We start from the raw sequence: 21,358 nt of genomic DNA, 5'->3' as shown, positions 1-21,358 counted from the left end.
GACTGCCAAAACTACTTAGAACAATGTTCTCTTGCCTTTGGTTATACTGCTGGAAAGACACAAGTTTGTATCCCTGAACAGCCATCTTCCCTAGCTTGGCAGAAGAAGCTATTTCTAGCAAGAGAGTTTATGATTTCTCATAAAGAAAAGCAGGGGGTAAAAAATCTAAAAGATGAAAAAATATTGTCTCAGTTTCTGGATTAAAGAGTTTGTGAGGTCAGTAACTTCTAAATTTCTAACTTACACGATCCAGTCCACTATTTTTTTCATTTTTGCTGCTTTGAGCTGGATTTATTTTGCACATCACAGAGATCTCTGATTACCTGTATTATAGGGCCTTCAACATCAACCTCATAGTTAACCATGGTTGATAGTGTTACCACCAGTTATTTATTAGAATAATTGTTAATCCAAATAACAAAGTCTAGCATACTGATAATAGCACCTACTATTTTTTTTTTTTTAAGATTTTTGGGGCTTTTTTTGAGAGAGAGAGAAAGAAAGCATGAGCACAGAAGGGAGGAGGCAGAAGGAGAAGCAGAGCCCCCATTGAGCAGGGAGGCCAACATGGGACTTGATCCCAGGACCCTGGGATCATGACCTGAGCAGAAGGGAGATGCTTAACCCACTGAGCCACCCAAGTGCCCTTAGCAACTACCATTGTTGAGTGTGCAGTAAATATTCATGCATGAATGACTGTCACTGAAGTAAGTAAAAGCCTTGTCAAAAAGCAGGGCATGAGGGCCCAGCTGAGGCCACCTAATCTTGTGTCCTCTCAGAATTTCAGTTCCTGCCTGCCATAGCCCTCATAGCATCTGAACTACTGGAGAAGCCACAGAAGGAAAAGAAGCTCAAGGTCAGTTTCTTCCCTCTCCTTTACTCCACTGTTTTCCACTATATGAAGCTGCCGTTTGGGGGCATCTCCCAGATCATATGCAGGGATGAGGAGGAGATTTGAGGAAAAGGGCAAGAGCTTCCATAGATAATGTTGTAACGTAGCCTTAGGAACCCCTGGGTGGCAGGTGCCAGGTTACGAGCTCTTTCTCTCATGGAGTACTTCTATTACACTTCTTGTTGCACCACGCTGTGCTGTGAGTACTGCAAGCTCTGGCTGGCCACTCACAACTGGCCCCTCAGTCCCTGCTCCTTTGGTACATTCCATGCAGCATCTCTGTACCAGCATGAGTACAATGCAGTGGCTCCCTTAAGCTGACAAACGTCCCATGGAGAGCATGCCCTTTGTCTTGCCATACACACAACCCACCTTATTCACTCTGCAGCTCTCACTCCTTGCTCTGACGCCAGCATCAATGCCAGGGAGGCTCACTCTTCAGCTTCAGCTTGTGTGCTGTTCAGAAACTTCCATGACGTGGCTCAGATTGGAGGAAGGGGTCCAACCGCCTCTCCTCCAAGGCGACAGGAAGGGAGTCACAGAGCATGCCAACAATTCTCAAAGAAAGTCCCACTCCCCAGTTCTACCTACCCTCCAATCCCGTGCCTCCTCTTATAAATGGTCCAGACATTGATGGTAGGCTAAGGATTAAAAGGATCACAAGCTGGTTAGAGACTTCCAGTCAGCAAAGGCTTTCCTAGATAGCCAAATTCTTTTCTTTAGAACCACAGTATCCAATATGGCAGCCACTGGCCACATATGACTGAGAACTTGGAAGTATGGCTGGTCCAAACTGGAAATATAACCCACACCCAAGCTTTTAAGAACTCAGTACAAATAAAGGAATATCAAATATCTCATTATAGGGGCACCTGGGTGGCTCAGTGGGTTAAGCCTCTGCCTTCTGCTCAGGTCGTGATCTCAGGGTCCGGGGATCGAGTCCTACATCAGGCTCTCTGCTCAGCAGGAAGCCTGCTTCCCTCTCTCTTTCTGCCTGCCTCTCTGCCTACTTGTGATCTGTTAAAATAAATAAAATCTTTTTTTAAAATCTCATGTTTTCTATAGCAATTAGACGTTGGAATAATATTTTTGATATATGGGGGAGTGAAATATCCCATTAAAATTTGTTTCATTTCTTTCCCTTTTATTTTTTTTTAATGTGGCTACTAGAAAATTTAAATTACATATGTAACCCACATTACATTTCTATTGACAGCGCTGCTTTGAAATGTGCGGGGCCCCTGCCTTTAGGGCCTTGCCTGCACACAGGGACAGGAAAATCCCCATTCAGGGTCTGTGATGCGAAGCCGGTAAATCCCTCAGGACTTTGCCTGGCACCTGTGAGCTACTCAGTCTTTAGGCTTGGGAAAAGACAGGCCGTGGGAGAAGGGATGTTGTTTTTGTAGTAGCAGCTAATGTTGTTATTGATATTATTCACCTTCCTTTATCCATCCGTAAAATACGACTAAGATCTTTTGCTCCACCGACTTCACAAGGTTGCTGTGTGGTTTGGGTGAGACAGTATGTGTGAAATGCAAGCTCCTTAAACTGTAAATAGCTGCTTCACAGTGGTTGTCACAGTGATGGTGATCATGACGGCTGCTGTTCGGCCCAGGCTCCTGCCGGAGCACTGTCGGGAGGCCTCAGGAGCCCAGGGCTCTGGCCGCCCGCCCAGTGGTTCTTTCCATAGCTCTGAGGCGGGCCCTGCCCCCTGCCGAAGAAGATGCAGGCTTTCCCTGAGGACGCCAATGTGAAGCCCCTTTTGCATCTCAAGCGCGATGCTAGGGACTGGGAGAAGTACACAAAAGCTTCTAAGATATGGTCCAGTCGTTCAGGAGCTGCAGTGTAAAGAAGGAAATCGACCTTGAAACAGCCATGCAATAGTGATCACTGCTGGCTCACAGGGAGGAACCACAGCTGTGACTGGGCCTCTGGGGAATTAGGAGAAGCTTCCAGAGATGTGACCTTTGAGGTTGGTGTTCCTGAGGGGATTGGTGGAGAGGTGGTGGTGAGGAAGGATGTTCCAGGCAGAGGAACAAGCAAGTACAAACAGTGCCTGGTGTACTTGGGAAAGCGGGGAGGCATTTGACAATGAATGGTACGGGGTGTGGGCCACAGGCATTCGGTGAGGGGAAGTCAGTGAGGTTGTGCTGCCTGAGATGGGACTAGCAGCTCCGTTGAGAAAATGATCATTGATCGTGGGGACTGGTAAAGGGAAGCTTGGCTAAGGGAGGTAGTGGAAAGATAGGGCCAAGCTGAGAAGGGTCTCATGGCTAGACTTTGGGTTTGGGGCCTGCTTGCAGGTGACACAGAGCCACTGAATGCCTTCCCATCTACAGGGATAGGCCTCCCTGCAGGGCTCTAGGAGGGAGAAACTGCGGTGGGTGTGCTCAGACTGTGCCTCCCTGTGCTCCTGATGCTTCCACCCAGCCCTCACCATGGCCTCTTGGTCAGATTCCCAGGGGACCTTTCCCGGCCCCAGAATGCCATCCTCCCTTTCAAACTCGACTAAATATTGACACCAACAGGCACTTCAAATCATTCGCCCAACTGCTTTCATGTCCCAGACCCAGTGTAGCAGCTCAGGAGAGAAAATCTGTGTTCTGTGTGGCTCGTGTATATTTGTGTTAAGTAAAGGTGGCACCATGAGATTGTCAGAAACTCTGTTCTGAGCCCGTAGGAAGGTCTGCACCCCAGGAGCAGGAGCAGACCAGAGCTTGTGCTCCTAGGCTTGCCTGTTACTGATTCTAAGAGCTAGCTTGCACTTACTAAGCAAGTTAACTTTGAGTTAGGCATTGTCCTGGCTACATTACATACCCGATCACATTTCATCTTCACAGTGACTTATTTTACAGGGGAGAAAACAGACTCAGAGAAGTTAAATGAGCTGCCTAAGGGGCTCAAGTGACAGAGTAAGACCTTGAACCTAGATTTCTCTGACTCTAAAGGACTTTGTTCTTTCCCCAGTATACCCTTTTCCTCTGTCCTGAGAAAATGGAAAGGGACCCAAAGCCAGATGGTTCACAGGCAATGAATACAGGCATCTTCTTTCAGCAACCTGGCAGGACACGGTCTGCAGAAGGCCGCAGGGACGGGATGAGGTTTCTAAGCCCACAACTCTCTTGGTCCTCACTCAATTCAGAATGGAGCCCAGGAGAGGTACGGGATGGAAGCAGGAAGGGGAACAGAACTTGGGCAGGGAGCAAAAAAGGGACAAGAATCATCCAGGAAACTGAAAATATTAACTCAATGCTCCCCATCCTTAGTAGCTTGTGAATATAAAGGGGGCCCATGAATTTAACTAACTCACTCAGAGACTTCAATTCCCTACAGTGTCCCTCAAATATTTCTTGAAATTCCCAGAGTGTTTAACATATAATCCTGGACCAATCCATCAGTTTCATCAACACTTACCCAGGTTCTTCCTTGTCAACATCCTCTATCCTTACAGCTGCAAAAGAGAGCTTCCGCACACCAATAAATGACAAACCCATAGCTATTCCAATATGGCTGCCACAAGACCACAAAGCCTTCTACACAAAATAGAGGAAGCTCCACCTGGGCTTTGGGTGGACTTCAGCCCTACTACCAGCCCTTTGTTCTGGGTGCCCAGGTGCAAGTCACAACCCGTGCAACCCATACATGGTAGGGCTGGATGCCAAGGATGCCTCCTAAACCTCCAGGCCTCAGGCTGCCAGAGTGATACTGGATTCCATGTCAAGGAGGAGAAAATGGCCTCACTTAACATCTGCATTGGACTTTGTCACCAGAAGACCCCGAATTTGCATTGTATGAGCCCAGAGTGTGTGATTCACCTCTCCACCAAGACTCACCATCATTTCAAGGGGTTTGGCAGAGAATAAATAACTCTTGTAAACAGCCCCACCTATCTCCCACCTTTCTCTGTTTTCCAGTCTCACACTCAGTGCTTTCCCCCAAACTACCCTCATGCTTATCAGCTCATGTGAATAGAATCCAAAAAGGTACCCAGTCCACCAATTCTGACTCCCATTCTAGCCTCAGCTAGAACACTCTTTTTGCATAAGTAACTACAATGCAATTGTGCCAAAAGCTATCCTAGAGTAGGGGCAGGTAGATCAGACAAGTGTATCTTTAAGAACAACACCTGGATTGAGCCTTAAACAATGAGTAGGTAAAGTTAAAGTTAGGGATGACATTCTAGATGGAAGGAGCACCAGGCGCAAAGCAGCAGAGGCTGCAGCTTGTTGTTACCAGAGTATAAAATGCAAGGCAGAGAGAAAGAAGGCAGAGGAGTCAACAGTAGCCAGCTTTTATAGACTATATTGAAAAGATCATACTTTAAGGCAGTGGGAAGATATCTCATCTAGCAGATGAGAGAACTGATCAGTTGTGGGCTTTAGAAAGATTGTTCTGGTTACTTACATGAATCTAAGGAGTGCCAGAGAGGAGGAAGTGGATCTACCAGGGCATGGGAGCACTGAAGTCTTTGGGGTAAGAGGTGGTGAGGACCAGAGCTGAGTAGAGGTACAGGAGGAGGAGAAGCAGGAAGGGAAAATGAGAAATGACTGCAGCCTAAGATAGATGTGGGACATCTCCCTGCACTGGGCAGAGAGGGAGGGAAAGCGGGGGTAGTCATTGTTCTGTGTCCTCCTGCTGGCCCAATCCCTCAGGGAAGAGCCCTGGCCCCCAAGTGAGAGTCTCTTGGCAGGTGCCCAATTCAAGGCTGATCTTCCTTTCTTTCTTTCTCATTCACTGTGACTTTCTCTTTGGAGATGCTAATAGGCAGGCTTCCCAGCCAGCCCCTTAACCCAGCCTCCAAGGTCAGCCTTAGGTCAGTAGGAAGAAAATAGAGCATAAGGGACAGAGTAAGAACTCACCAAGTAAGCACAACTGAGAAAGAACATTGAGCAACAGTACCCTCCCACCCCAGAGGAAGTGGACCTTTTCTCTGCACTTCAATCTGCCACTCCTGCTGGTCACAGACACCACTGGTGCCTCACCCCACTCCACACCTACATTTGCCCAGCCTGTTTACTCATGTTTTCATATCTGGATTCACTGGACTTTCACTGGTCCCTCAAAGCTCAGCAGCATCCTATGCCCACATGCCTCTGGGACTCCCCTAGAGCCCATGGGTATGCATCCCATACCCAGGCCTGACTCTTCCTTTGGCAGCTACTGCCAGCTCAGCCCTGCCCGTGGCTTCATGCTGGTACTTCTCCCAATGGGCTGACTTCTCAATGCCTCCTAATTGCTTGACACTGCTTTCTGCACCTAGAACCAGTGGGAACGACTGACTAGCTGAGGCCCTCTTGCCATAGGTCCAGTCATCTGCTTGGGTCACAGGGAGGGCTGCTGTGCTCTCTGTGATGTCATCTGAGTTGCCTCTGAGTTCCCTGAGGACAGAGGAGCTGTAGCCACAGGTACCTTCCCAAAACTTGACCAAGAGCCTAGCACAGGGAACATTTGTGGGTGGACACATGGAGAGATGGACAGATGGATGGATGTATGGATATAGGCATATTGGAGACTGCCAGGTGGCCCCACCCCAACTTTACCCTAGTTAGGCTCCATGATAGTCTTGTCCTCACTACTTCCTGGTATTTCAAAAGATGAGTCTAGCTGGCTCCAGGATTTCTAACTAGATGGAGCTTAGGAGTAACAATCAGGATAGGAAGATCAGTGAAGGTATTTGTCTTAAAGTTGCATGTCTATCGCAAGCACTTTTTTTTTTTCCTTTTTTTTGTGGTAGACATGGAGATGTGCCACTACATCCCCCTTCAAGGGAGGATGTGCTGCTCAAATGCAGTGTAGTCAGCAGACAGCCTCTGAGGTCAGCTCCTGCAAGGTCTGCTTTGGCTCAAAAATTGCCATGTCCAAAGTTCTGCCCTAACTGGGGCAGCCCGTATCTGGTGACTGAGTGAGGGGGGTGGGCCGTTTAGGCTCAGTCACACTGGCTTGATACAAGACACCTGACAGGTAGCAGTGAGTCCCAAGCTCCCAACTAAACTTCAGTCTGAAGCCTTATCAGGTGTCCAACACAGTTTACTTTTCCTCCTCTGCCAATCCTGCTGCCACTCCCTCCTTTGCAAGGGTCTTGATCCCTAGTAAACAACCTGATCCTGAAACCCTAACCCAGAGCCTGCTCCCAAGAACCCAACTGACCATGCTAAATTTTTAAATTTATAAAGATGGCACTATTTTTAAGCATTCTTATATTCAAGCTTTTCATACATTTGAGAAAAATTAATCCCTATCAAAGAATACCAAAGCAATAGCTAGGGAATGTTAGTGGAGATGATGGAGGAACTAAGGCCCCTCCAATCCCACCCTTTCCACTGACACCTCTGGTGGAGTTCTCTTGTTTGGAAGACACGAGTATGGAGATGGTCTTAGTTAGCAAGGGGTGTGTCGGGGAGGACACAAGTACGGAGATAGTCTTAGCAAGGGGCATGTTGGGGACAGGGAGCTGGTTGCCTCAGCTGGGTCTAAAGGGACAAAGGGGCGTGCAGGTTTCTTCCTGTTTATCAGTTACCTCCCTAGTCACAGGGCCAGAAACAGTACCAAGATCACCTGGCTCTCTCAGGAGGGACCTCAAGAGCCTTGGGAAGCCTAGGATTGAGGGTGCTAGGTGAAAGAAGCAAAGATCAGAGTCTGGAGCTGCTAAGGTGCTTGGAAACTGAAATTCAGAATACAAGGAAAGGATGAAGCACCTCAGGGCAGTAGCTCCTGAAATTTGCATATGGACCCAATTGAGTTTTGGGCCTAATACTAGTATGTCAGGTCTGTCAGAAAAGAGTTATCCATCGGGGTCTGTGTAAGCTAAATGGAGCTTCTGAAGTTTGTACAACCCATGGTATGTGTGTTCTGACTACCCAGAATAAAATGGCACCCAGGAGCTGAGTGAAGAGCTCAGACGGGCTGTACACAGGATAAGTCTGCCTTCGAATAAGGGCTACACCAAGACCCAAATGGATTAAGCTAATCTGCCAATAAATTAACTGCCTAAAAGAACAAAAATCAATGTTCTTTATAGGAAGAAAACAAAACCCAGACTCTCAATGACATCATATCCACATGGTTCAGCAAGCAGTAAAAATTATTTTAGACATGAGGAGGGGCAGGAAAATGTGACCTACACCCAGAAACAGCAGCAACAACAATCCGCCCCCCACCCCAAAAATCCTACAGACTCAAGAAGACATATGCAATGGAATTAATACCCAAGGACTTCAAAAGAGCTATTATAAATATATGGAAGATTTAAAGGAAAAGATGGAAGAAATCTTAGCAAAAATGAAAACTATTAAAACTATAAAAAAAAGAACTAAATGCATATTCAAAAACTAAAAGTTATAATATCTGAATGAAATTTAACTACATGGGTTTACTAGGTGGGTTTAACTAGAATTCTTTTTCCAGGGAAAATATCCTTTGAAAGAAAGATGAACTAAAGACATTTCCAGATAAACAAAAGCTAAAGAATTCACCACCAGCAGACCTACACTACCAGAAATGTTCATGTTTTCAGGGTAAATGTTAGGTTGGAAATATGAGTCTACATGAAGAATGTTCAATACATTTTGTTTTCTTAAGTTCATTTTTAAGAAACACCATTGACTATTTGAAACAAAAATATTAACAAGGTACTGCAGTGTGTATTATTCGGAAGTTTTTTAAAAAGTGCGACAAAGGCAGGAAGAAATGGAGGAAGGTAAATGGAAATATTCTTGTAAGGTTCGTACATGCTAAGTGGGGTAACAATAATTCAAAGTAGACTGATAAGTGGAGCCACTAGAATGCTGAATTCAATAGTATATACAAACAAGATAATACACAACTAAATTGGGTTTAATCCCAAAAAAGTGAGGCTGTTTTATCATTTAAAGTGGAATAATGTTGGGGCGCCTGGGTAGTTCAGTAGGTTAAGCATCTGCTTTCAGCTCAGGTCATGATTGCAGGGTCCTAGGTTCAAGCCCCGTGTCGGGCTTCTTGCTCTGGAAGGAGCTCTTCTCCCTCTCCCTCTGCCTGCTGCAACCCTGCTTGTGCTGTCAAATAAATACATAAAATCTTTAAAATAAAAAAATAAAGTGGGATAATGTATTTTATTAATGTTAATAAGAAAAATAATCATAATGCTTTCCTATTCTAGAATTGTGCTTTTCCATCCTGACAAGCTAACTGGAACTTTTAACACCAACCCACTTAGAGATGTAGAAATTTGGCAAAAAGAAGGCAGATATATTTCACACATGCCATACTTGCTTTCTACAGCCATGAGAGACATCACTAAATGATCATGAAAGGCATTCTCTTCTGCTGAGCATCTCGAGTCTCAAAATCCAACACAGATAATCAGTTATTAACCAGTTGGCAGTAATAGCTAAGGTAATATGTTTGTGATCCCTGGTTTGAACGAGGGAAATGAGAATGTGGAAAGGAGTTTTATCAGAACTACTGATCAATTAAGAACACAGGTTAGAAAAAAAAAAAAAAAGAACACAGGTTAGAAGACTGATCTTACTATTATAATAGCAGCAATGATGATGGTGACAATAAATCAATGGTAGCAAAAAATTAGAAAAATTAGCTGCAATCTGGGTTTTTGGATATTTGCAGTTGAAAGCATTCCTGATCCAGACTTGATGCCTAAAGTGAAACATGAAAGATGGTGAGAACAGACAAAATTTTGTAGGTAGAAGGATATATCATGATCAAGGAAAGAAAGAGATTAGAATTTTGGTAGAACAGCAAGTGGTTTGGGCATGAGGACTAGGAAGAAAGTAAGAGACATGAAGTTGTCCAGATCATAATGAGCTGTCAAAATTGTGCTATGAAGTATGGACTTGATCCTGGGGGCAGTTTACAAAAGGGGAGTCACATAGGGTTTTACATTTAGTGGTGAACATGAACAGACTTATGATTTAAGAAAACAATTCAGATGCTGTAAGAGCGTACTTTGGAAAGGAACCAGACTGTAGGCACTGAAATCAGTGGCAAAGAGCAGCTGCAAAACAAGAGAGTAGGTCTACAGGGGTGAATAAACACCATGCACAGGAACCTTCTCTTGGGAGCAAAGGTGGGGGTGGGGGACTCCAAAGTGAGGACTGTGAGAATTAGAAACTTAACTCAAATGGAGTAACTATGAAGTTCTAGCCAAGGAAAAAAGGGTAGAAGGTAACTAGGTTTATTTTGTGTATGTACTGGCTTAAACTGCAATGGGAAGAAAAAAAAATTAGGCCAAAAACAAAATCCTCCACCACTAGAAGTAGAAACACTGTACATTCTCCTTCGAAAAAGAAAAAGGGTGAGAAAGCTGTATGGAATGCCTGGTGAAGCACAGACCCACATCTAGAGCTAGGAACCCGTGATTTAACAATTTGCAAACACATGTATCCTGCAATTTCTAGTTGCAAGACTTTTCCAAAGATTTTCCCAAGGATGGAGGCTCAAACAGGAAGATTATAAATGCACATATGTGAGGGTGGGATGATTTCCAGAGCTTGTTTCACAATAGTTTTAAGGTTTTTGTCTAATTACAGGCCACCGATCTTCCTGTGTCTTTTCACTTTTCAGTGCGTTCTACAGAGCTAATGGAATGTGAGTTACTTTAGGAGGCACGCTATATAATTAGAAAAAAAAAAACAGACAGTTTTGCTTTTCAGGTTTTCTCTCTCAAATACGGAGCAAGAGGAGGGGAATTCCCAAAACGTACTTGGAACACAAATTAGGCTCAGGTCACATGCTCTAATCTCTCACCCTAGGAGGAAGACAAACTGCTTGACAACCAGGAGCCTACAGATCACTGGGGTAGAGAGAAAGAGTGAGTTGTCTCAAGGCATGTGGCTAACAAAAACTCTATGGAAATGGATGATTTGGGAACTGTCCATCTTCAAAGAATTTTGCCCTCAGTGAAATGACTATGGGAATTTTGTCCTTGGATGAGGAAATTTTGAAGGATCCTCCTTCCATCCCATGAGCTAGAACGATTGGTGGCAGAAGAGCCACAGTGGAGAAGGGTGCTCAATGAAAGTGATATTAACGTTGCAGGGGAAAAGGGAGCTGGTTTCTTATATTTTTGTAAAAGAAGTACAGAATCTATTTGTTAATGATAAAACAAATGTGACAGAAAAACCAGAAATGGGAAAATTGCAGTGTAGAATCAAAGGATATAAGTTGGGCTGCATTAAGAGAATTCATTTTATAAATATTTCAGTTTTATTCTTTGGACATTTATGGTGATTTTTGAGGGAGTAGTTACTGAACACTTCATATGAATCATACATTTTATATTCACTATATTACTATACTCCCAGGTCGGTATTTTATAGATTTGGAAGGTGGGGCTGAAAGGCTAAATGACACACTCATGGCCACACACAATTGGGAGGTGGCAGTCATCCTACCTCGTCTCACTGCAAAATTAATTCAATTAATGTTTTTCCCACTATATGACCTTGCTTCTCTGTCTTTATGTAAAAGTAGTAACAGTATTTTCTACATTTTAGAAATAACTGTATACTTGTACTGTGTATTCTAGTTACCATGGAATAGTATGTCAGAGATGCTGACACATTTGTTAATGAGTATTCATTAACAAAACAGTATATTTGTACAGAAATGGCAATGGAATCTGCCGAAAAATGTGAAAGAATCACAGTTTTGCATGTTTCTGCTATCTGCCTTTGTCTTATTTTCCTCCAAGGCAGATGGCTTTGCATCTTTTTGAGATGATGCTAATATGCCTGCCCTAGTACCAGGGAGGATCCCTGGGTAAAAATCAAGCTAAATCCTATAGAGGACCTCAGTACTGATATTTCTTCAAGAAAACAGTCCATTTGCTCTGTAATGACCTAGAACTTGATGGTTTGTTAAGCTAACAGAGTATGGATATACCAGTGTGCTTGCAGGCAAAGTGCATCTGACAATATAGGAAAGGTAGGAGGGTGCTCTTAACATGATCAGTTAGAACAAAACTGAAATTCTACAATGAAGGAATTGAGGGCTGAAGACATCAGAACAGGGTGGGCAGTTCTTGCAGCACATTGATCACACCTCTTATGTCAGAGGAAGACAACTCAAAAGTTGGCCCAGGCCTGTATGATGCATTCTGGCACAGTGGGGAAGAAGGCAGAGGATATAGCCAGGTCAAAATGTTTTATTCAGCTATGCTACAGTGCTGGGAGATGGTACACACAGCCCACCCTCCCTGTGGCTTTAGCACTAGTGAGCTAAGCATTCGTGAAGCTTACCCAGAGCTTTTCTAATCTAAAGCTCACCATTAGGAATCATCACACACCAAGTATCAACTTGCCCTTCCGTCTATCTAGACAACTAGGTTTCCTTGAATAAATAACTTGATAAAGACAGACTCTGGAGGTAATACAGTCCTCAGAGTTACTACTTTGATTATGACTGGCTGAGGGTTTAGAAGATAGTGTTTAAGCATGATTTTGCAGTAGTGGACAAAAAGTCTTGCTGAATAAAGACTTAGTCGGGGTGCCTGTGTTGCTCAGTGGGTTAAAAAGCCTCTGCCTTTGGCTCAGGTCATGATCCCGGGGTCCTGGGATCCAGCCCAGCATTGGGCTCTCTGCTCAACAGGGAGCCTGCTTCCTCCTCTCTCTCTGCCTGCCTCCTCTCTGCCTACTTGTGATCTCTGTCTGTCAAATAAATAAAATCTTTAAAAAAAAAAACACAGTAAAATTTGTCAACTTGGGGCATTTGCACTGTTTTGTTAGCATCTCTAGGATGTATATAAATAATAAACAAACAGTTATTGGTGTAAACAACTTTCACATCCTTTTCAGGAAAGTCTCCTTGATTGCAAAATCTTGTACATGAGCAGGAAGCTTTACAATCCTGTGACTAAAAGAAGGAAAGATAAACTTCACCTTATCAGTAAACTGAAAGGTTTACTGAGTAATTTCTATGTGCCAGGTAAACGTAAAAAGCAGGCCCTGTTCTACGGGAGAGCGCACAATCAAATGCAGAAAACAAAGTGAGTATGTATTTTTCAATTTCATGAGGGCAGGTCCTGTTTTCATAAAGCGTAAGGCAACAGAACCCTGATTACTTCCAATTTCCTCAAATAAGACACTATAAAACTAGCAGTACTTTCTTTTTTTTTTTTTTTAAAGATTTTATTTATTCATCAGAGAGAGAGAGAGAGGGAGAGAGAGCGAGCACAGGCAGACAGAATGGCAGGCAAAGGCACAGGGAGAAGCAGGCTCCCTGCCGAGCAAGGAGCCCGATGTGGGACTCGATCCCAGGATGCTGGGATCATGACCTGAGCCGAAGGCAGCTGCTTAACCAATTGAGCCACCCAGGCGTCCCAAACTAGCAGTACTTTCAACTGCCTACACCACACTATAGTAGTCAAGAGAGTCTCCAATGGCACAGGTTCTAGAACTCAGCTTTAAGAACAGAAATACCTTCTCAATCGACCAAGAGATGAACAGCCTCTCTGGGAACTGATTCTCTGTGAACTCACAACTAACCAGTTAATGAGAATTACCGCGGGAAACTAAACTAGCTGGAGGGCTTGTACTTGGCCGTACAAAGAAGACATATAATCGCAGATGGCAAGGACATCAGAGAAACACCGAGTAAGAAACTAAGAAGCGCAAAAAATAAACCTACCAGTATTAAAAATTTAACAGACCTGGTCATTACTTAGTTGCAAAACAGAATTCCACCTCAAGATCTGGAGTTTAAAATCCAGAAAAACTGGACCTTGACTTTTACTGGAGAAAAGACATATTTTTACATTTTTATTATGTTTCCAGATTCCATGCACTGTCAAGTCACTTTATTTTTTTTTTAAAGATTTTATTTATTTATTTGACAGGCAGAGATCACAAGTAGGCAGAGAGGCAGGCATAGAAAGAGGGGGAAGCAGGCTCCCTGCTGAGCAGAGAGCCCGATGTGGGGCTCGATCCCAGGACCCTGGGATCATGACCTGAGCAGACGGCAGAGGCTTTAACCCACTGAGCCACCCAGGCGCCCCTGTCAAGTCACTTTAAAATAAAAACTTTGGTTAAAAAACAGAAAGACAAAATACCCCCAGACTCACTGCAGAAAACTTCAAGACTATGAGAGAATAGGGACAAAAAGCGAGACCAACCGTAACTCCACCACACAAAGCCGACTTCTCAAAAATTTCGGCATTGTTCTTGCCAGGCCAGACCCTTTTCCATCTATTATGTGTTCTGTGTGGTGTTTTATATACTGATTTTCAGTTCCAAGTGGCAATTTCCAGGCCTTGTCCTGGATCCTAAGACAGCACTGTGCATGGACCATGTTGATTCCTCACAAAGACAGACTGCAGAGCCCAGAGCTTCTCCACCTCCAGCAGTCGCACCAACCAACCACCTGGGGAGGCGGGGCTTGTCCAATCAGATTGCTGGTCCCACCCATTTCTGATTGAGTCTAGGATGGGTTCAGAAAGCTGCATTTCTATTTGAGGTCCCAGGAGATGCAGCATCTGCATCTAGGTCTAGGGATCCCACCTGGATAACTCAAATAACTGAAAACCAGAGACCAGTTGTTTCAATTCTGTTGTGGTTTGTATTCTCAAAAATACTTAGTAACACTGTAGGAGCAGACTCTTTTTTTTTCTCTCTCTCAAACTGATTTCATTTAGAAAAGAAATATAATGGGTCAGTTCAAGTCCAACGTCTATTGACAGTTAATAGGACTGTTTATGCCTCGGCCAGGGAAACTGTTTATTTTAGACCAGAGGTATTTCACAGCCTATATAGCTGATTCTAACCATGTTGAAGGCCCTCAGTTGACCTCCAACTGCTTCATTATTCCTTTATCATCTTATCCCGATAGCATCAGAATATTTCCTCACTGCTCCACACTTCCCAGGGTTTACAAATCTCTTTTCTATACCTGGAATGCACCCCCTCCCAATCAGACCTACAACCACAACTTCAATGTCATATTTAAATGAGCTCTTCCCTGAAATACTAAGCAGTGCTTTTAGGATTTCGTCCTTCTCTTTCTTCATATGTTATATGAAAACTCTGTTTACTTTCCTATGTTAAATCACAAAATCCTAAAAGGTAGGTAGTGTGTTATACGCAGGTCTAGACCACTGAGGAGCTTGCACCGTGATGAGTGATATGAACAGATAAATAGATAATTGCAATATAAAACACAGGATGAACACATAATAAGTTCTAAATATTCTGATAACTGCTGGGTTCCAAAGTAAGAAAGCGAATAAAGACACTTAGTACAAGCGCATGTCAGACAACTTATCTCAATAGTCCAGAAACATCTGTGTTCCTACAGTGAAAGTATAGCGTGGTGAGCACTGTGTAGTGGGGCTTTGGAGCAAGACTACCCGAGTTCAAGCCTTGGCTCAGTCACTACCAGTGTAACATGGGTAAATTATTACCATCATATGCTTTTTTCACCTATAAAACCCCTATAAAAGGTGATAGAGAAACCCTCCTCAAAGCATTGCTGAAAGGCATAAATGAGCGCATATATGAGTATTTCCTGATACAGCAAGTGATCAACAAACGTTCACTGGTGTTATTTCTACAACACAGAAGGTGCAAGGCTGGTTTTCCTTTAAAGAAATCAAGACTCAAGTTGGGAGAAATGACAAGAACCTGTGAAAAATACAACACAAAGCAGAAAGGTGTTTAAAAACTTGACTACTGATGAAATATACAATCTCCTAGGATGATTATTTTAAATAGGACCACAGTCAACTATTTATTTAGGTTCAGATGTTTGTTTAAAAAAAAAAAAAAAGGAGCTCTAATACTAGAATGAGTCCCATTAAAGTTTTAGACCTTACAGGTCTAAGACGATCAAATATTAGCATTTTTATATGGCTCAACCTAATACTTCCTAGTTATTCCTTTCGAATCTCAAAGGTTCTCTATAGATTCACGCACGAGAGATAGAGAGCGAGAGTGTATTAGGTTTTCTGTACAACCAGCAAAAAATAATGCAATTCTGTGCCTAATTCAACTCGATTAAACTGGAGCATGAAAATGAAGTTATGCCTAGTTGAGAATATTAAGGTAAACATTTCAAAGAGAATAACTAGAAAAATCTCCACTCCACTGCCTCTCTTCTTGTATAAAATCATAGTTAGTGTCTATGATTTGTGACTGCCCCCCCTACCAAAAAAAGAAGAAAAAGAGAAAGACAGGTATAGCCTTATTCCCCTGAGTTCAGGCCCACAGTAAAGATATTGAACTCACACTTATCACTTTAAGTTTTTCTACATAAATGTATTTTAGAGCCATCAACTTGCAAAAGGAGCACGTCAAACTTAATGTTACTCAAACTTTTCTTTAATAAAGAAAAATCAAAGAAATTATTTCACAATTATGCACAACTATGCTCAATTGACAAAGACAATTAGCTTAGGAATTTTAAGAGTAACAGAAATGGAAGAGCGTACCACCAAAAGAAAAAAAGAAAGATAAATTCATTCTATGACTAGAAAATGCTTCAAGATAAAAACATTAATTCAATAAGAAAATAGTTTTATTTCTTTTATCACAGAGACTATAAGTTTAATTAACTTACTTCTATATCAAGTTATGCAGCATACCTTCCAGTCTCTAGTTTCTCATGCAAAATTTCAGAGAGATTTTCTCAAAGTACAGCAAATTAGTGCTAATTGTTTCAAGTTAGGGCTTAGAAGCAACCTGGAAAGCATTCTTGGAAGGCCATTTACACTCACGTGAACGAGCCCAATACCTTCTTTTTTATAGTTAATCTTTATTACTAATGAGTGATTCCCCTATCCTTACTCAATAGATAAACTGCTACAAATGTACCTATAAATTAAAATGGTATCATTCAACGTGGAGGACAGTAGCTGGCACCTAAATGAGATCCTGGCAGTCTCCTGGTACTGTTTTCAGAAAACAGAAAAACCACCACATTCCAGACAATACATAAAAATAATACTTTAATGAAAGGTATTCATCCTATCTGCTTCCCCTAAAATGCTTCTAAGAGACTCAACTAAGTAACATTAGAATACAAGAGATAATGAGAGTACCTAAAAAAAGGTAAGTAGTATACGTGAGGCCTGCTTCCTGTAATTCTAACCAAATTATCTGACAGGTAATATTTTCAGTATAGTTTTCAGGATAATTATTGTAAAAATACAATAAATACTATAATGGAAATATAGGGATTCATTTATTACTTTTTGGTTTACAAACAAGGCACCCAATAATGCTTCTATTTACTTCTTATAAAAGATTACCAATTTACATTTACAACAAAAAGCAAAAAACCCTGAACCAGCTCCTACAGACACACACACAAAAAGGGGAGAAATAAGATTTTTTTCCTCCCTGCTTCCAAGCTTTATTACCATTTTTATACCATGTTTATACCATTCTTAAGTCAAAGAACGTATTGCCATGCTGCTTTGTTGAATTTTAAAATATATTAATGTTGCCAAGTCAAACTGCAATATAGCCACAAATGATGCCACAATTGACAAATGCAGAGACTCAAGAGTGAATAGTGGGGAAAACACCAAATGTTTTACAATAAAGCTTTATAAAATGAATTAAATATTAAATTTAATTAGGTTATTGTGTTAAAAATCGAGTTCATGTAGAAAATATAATCAAACGTAACTAAAAACCATGTCTAGCAAATGACACAAACAAAAATGATTTCCAAAATCTTTGAGTTAAGCTTAAAGTCTAGTTGGTAGGGATTAGCAACCTATATACTCTTCATACTAATTTTAGAACTAAGTTCTAAAATGTCATATTAATTTATTAATTTATTCATTAGTTTCTTCTGACAATGGAATTCTAAACAAACACACAACATTAATGCAGTGGCCTCAGCACCCGTCCCAGCTAGCATTTCTTTATGTTGATTACAAGAACAATGACATAGGTCAGAAGACATACCCCCGCCGTCTGTACTTCACATGCCTGTCAAAATTGTACCTGATTCTTCTGCAAGATACAAAGACAATTCATCTGATTCTAAGTGTATTTGGCAGAAGTATTCACATCATACAAACGTTATTAGCATGTTTTCAACATATTATGGAAATGTATTTGGAGTGATGGAGTACTCAATGTATAGAGCATCTAGAGTTAATTAGTGGGCCACTTTAAATTAAAGGCATCATCATTTACTCCATTTTCAGACACTGTCATGGTCTCTCACACCTTACACAAGGTATGGTCCTGGACCAGAGACTTAGTATCATTTCAAAGAATATTTATATATTTATATACATATTTCTTTTAAAATAATGTTTATAAGTTTTACTACAGAAATTCTGGCTTCAACATGGAAGCATTTTTCCTTTTCAAGATTACCCACCTGCATGGAAGAAGGTGGTTTCCTTTACATTTAGTTTTTTTCACAATAACAAAATAAACTTCTTACACATCGCATTTAAATTGACAGAGAAAATTAAGGTGTAAAGTTCTATGTAACTTTTTGTATTGTGAACTGACCTCATTAAACACATTTAAGATATACTGTTGATGATTTAAATATAGTACAACTTGATCAGCTAAATTAGAACAGTTATGCTGATCAGTCTGTTAAAACAGTAAGGAGAGTTAACTACTATTAAGCTTTAAGGGGAATAATTATCATTAAAATATACATTAATTTTCTTGCTATTACTTGTTTCTATAATGCATTTCTTTCTAAAGCTAAAACTACATGCAGAAAAAATAAATGGTATCTTGAAACTCATTCAACAGTTTGCTACTTTATGTGGTATGTAAATAAAGTCATTTATTTAATTTTATACACGTTATTTTATGCACTATTTTTCTTGAAGGAATTCCGCTCTCAAGGTCAAAAGTTTAGTATGTGTTTATACACGTGAGAACATCCTCTTAATATTATGACTACCTGCAAATACATTCTTCCATAATAAAGCACTTTCAGTTTTCATTGGAAAGACTGTACTTAGCCTTTTAAGTCCTGTTAATAAAATGTCTAAGGGGAAGAGAGCACAAATACGATGAATCCCTCCCCACCTGCACTGCACTTTGCCAAAGTCTTGAGAAATCCTCCAACTTCAAAACATGAACAAAACCTTATAGGACTAATTTTTATTTGGTCATAATATGGACAAGAAAAATGTATTCCTATTCCTTTTGATAGTAATAGTCTTAATGAATCCATTCTCATTTTCCTTCAAAAAATACATAGCATATATTGATACGGATTCTCAAACTTGTTTAGATCCAATAGGGTCTTTAGAATAATTATAGCCTTCTGATTATGGAAGCAACTGATTGCTTATACAAAAATGATATGCATCAGACCACTAATCAGAAAAAGGAAAGTGAGAACATGTCTTTCATATTGGAGACCACTCAATAACTTACAGAATGATGTGAAAATAGTTTTGGCTACAGTTTTAACAAAACTAAAACCTATTTCAACTGAAGAAAAAAATCAAACACTGAAGAATGAAATATCTACCAACTTACCTAAGTATTCCTGTCCAAATAAATGCTTTCCACTGCACTATATATTTGAGTTAGAAAGTCACTAAATGTTAAGGCATATTTTAATTAATATGTTCCAGAATTGCACAGTTATACTGGTCAGTGTTCCTATTTCCCCACTCCTACCCTCACCCTACCCCTTGTCCCCAGGGATCAAAATGTTAAAGTCATGGTTTTGGTGGCTATTGTAGATTTGAGCTGGCATGACCACAGTGTGTTCACTACATTTTTATAAGCATAAACATTAAAATGTTACATAAAATGTACCATACTTTACTCCACACTCTGATCTAAGATGGTTTAATGTCTTGACAAAAGGTGAGATGACTTAAGTACATTTTACATTTTGTGCATTCAGACCACCATATGCATAGATGTTCTAATGCTAAATTCTTGTCTTCAGTATCTCATAGTGCTGGACGCTCGGAAGTATGACAGAAACTTGTAACACAGACTAACCACAAAGTACCAGATGTTTCTTGCCATTTGTGATCTTGCAATAAAAATGCGCCAAATCAGGATCACAAGGATAGTATTGAAACCATACCGTATATTTCTCAACCTGGAAAGCAAATCAAGAGACATATCAGACAATGTTTTCTAGAATAAAATATTGTTGGATGGCAGATTACTCGATGCTCAGTTTTCAAATCCATTATTAATCTGAAACCTATTTAAAAATTAATTAGAAGCCCTTAAGTTAGAAAGTTAGCAAAAGTCAGACCTGACCATGTAGTCCATCAAATGCAGTACCTCTATTAACAATGAGTAACACAAAGGTTTTTTAAAACAGTATATCTGGGATGCAAATTATTCATTCAACAAGTATATCTGGGCATCTTTCTATGTGACCAGTACTAAGTATATTGTAGGTAAAACAGATATGCCCCTTGTACTTCTGGAGCTTTCCATCTAATCTAAAAAGATTTGCTCATTATATACATCAGCTTCCAGATAACATAGACATTTTAAACATCTTTAACAACTTCCAAGTTGTCAGACAAGTGAACTTCTTTAGTTATAGGTAGGTGACAGTCACATGATCAAAAGCCAACTGGACAAATCCTCATCCATGAATGAACCATGGCACTAGTCTACAGAGGAGAAACTTCCCATTCTCAAAGAGTAATCTTAATGTTACTGTGCTCATGTTTCAAAACACTTTTTTATAATTTTAATGGTGTTAGAAAAGAATACAAACATTCAGGTATGTAACAATGCTACATAAATTCCATTAACTTCAAGGCATTCCAAGATAGGACTATAATATACATGGATATAAAAAACAAGACCTTTGAATTAAGAGTCAAAGATTAGTATTCCAGTTTCCTCTGCCACCTAACACAAATGACCTAGGCAAACACTACTTTCCTAAGCTTCACTTTCCTCAGCCATGCAACGAATTGTCCTGCAGAGCCTCATACAAGTTGGAGGTAAAGGAAGAATGATTTGAAGGTCTTAAAAACTATTATAAAAATTGTATTACAAAAACACTACAAATGAAAAGAGGTTACTATTGAAATTAACTGCATCTCTGAATTATGAGACAGCAATGATTTTTCCTGTGTCATCTTGAGTTTTAGAACAATAAGTACATATTATGTTTATAATGAGACTAAAGGAATAATTACAACTCTGGTTTTATAAATAAAGAAAAACCTATTCTGAATGATGTATTATTTTATCTCTTTTTCCCTTCCAAAGATGTATTTGACTAGGGAAAAAAAAAAAATCCAAAACAAAGCAACGAAAACCCCTTCAAACAAATTACCTCTAGCTTGTTTTTTTAAATTACCTCTAGTTTAAAATACATCTTTATTTTCTCCTAATATATTTACTTCTTCAGTAGCAATATAAGGAAAGATTATACTGATTTTCAAAACTAAATTTCACCTGAAATTAGTGCTTAGGAACAGTATAAATTGACAGTAAGTTTCAACAATCATGAGCTAAATTAAAACTCCCATAGTTTCAGTCCAAAGGTAAGCAC

The 21,358-nt window shown here is 40.6% G+C and overlaps 1 protein-coding gene and 1 pseudogene across 4 annotated transcripts in view; both read right to left on the bottom strand.

Moving 5' to 3' along the window:
- The window catches only part of LOC309840766 (small integral membrane protein 14 pseudogene), a 433,613-nt pseudogene that overhangs the window by 325,385 nt on the left and 86,870 nt on the right, over positions 1-21,358 (bottom strand). The gene's annotated exons all lie outside the window — the stretch shown is intronic.
- The window catches only part of FAR1 (fatty acyl-CoA reductase 1), a 64,699-nt gene continuing 59,516 nt past the window's right edge, over positions 16,176-21,358 (bottom strand). For all 3 annotated transcript variants that reach the window (XM_082683178.1, XM_082683179.1, XM_082683180.1), the window contains one exon: positions 16,176-19,930. In XM_082683178.1, the coding sequence (XP_082539304.1) occupies positions 19,768-19,930 (163 nt within the window). In that variant the 3' untranslated portion in view covers positions 16,176-19,767. The remainder of the gene's footprint in view (positions 19,931-21,358) is intronic.

Source organism: Mustela nivalis, assembly GCF_964662115.1.
Source record: "Mustela nivalis genome assembly, chromosome: 9".
Classification (NCBI taxonomy): Eukaryota; Metazoa; Chordata; class Mammalia; order Carnivora; family Mustelidae; genus Mustela; species Mustela nivalis.
This window is presented reverse-complemented; position numbering and strand designations above follow the sequence as displayed.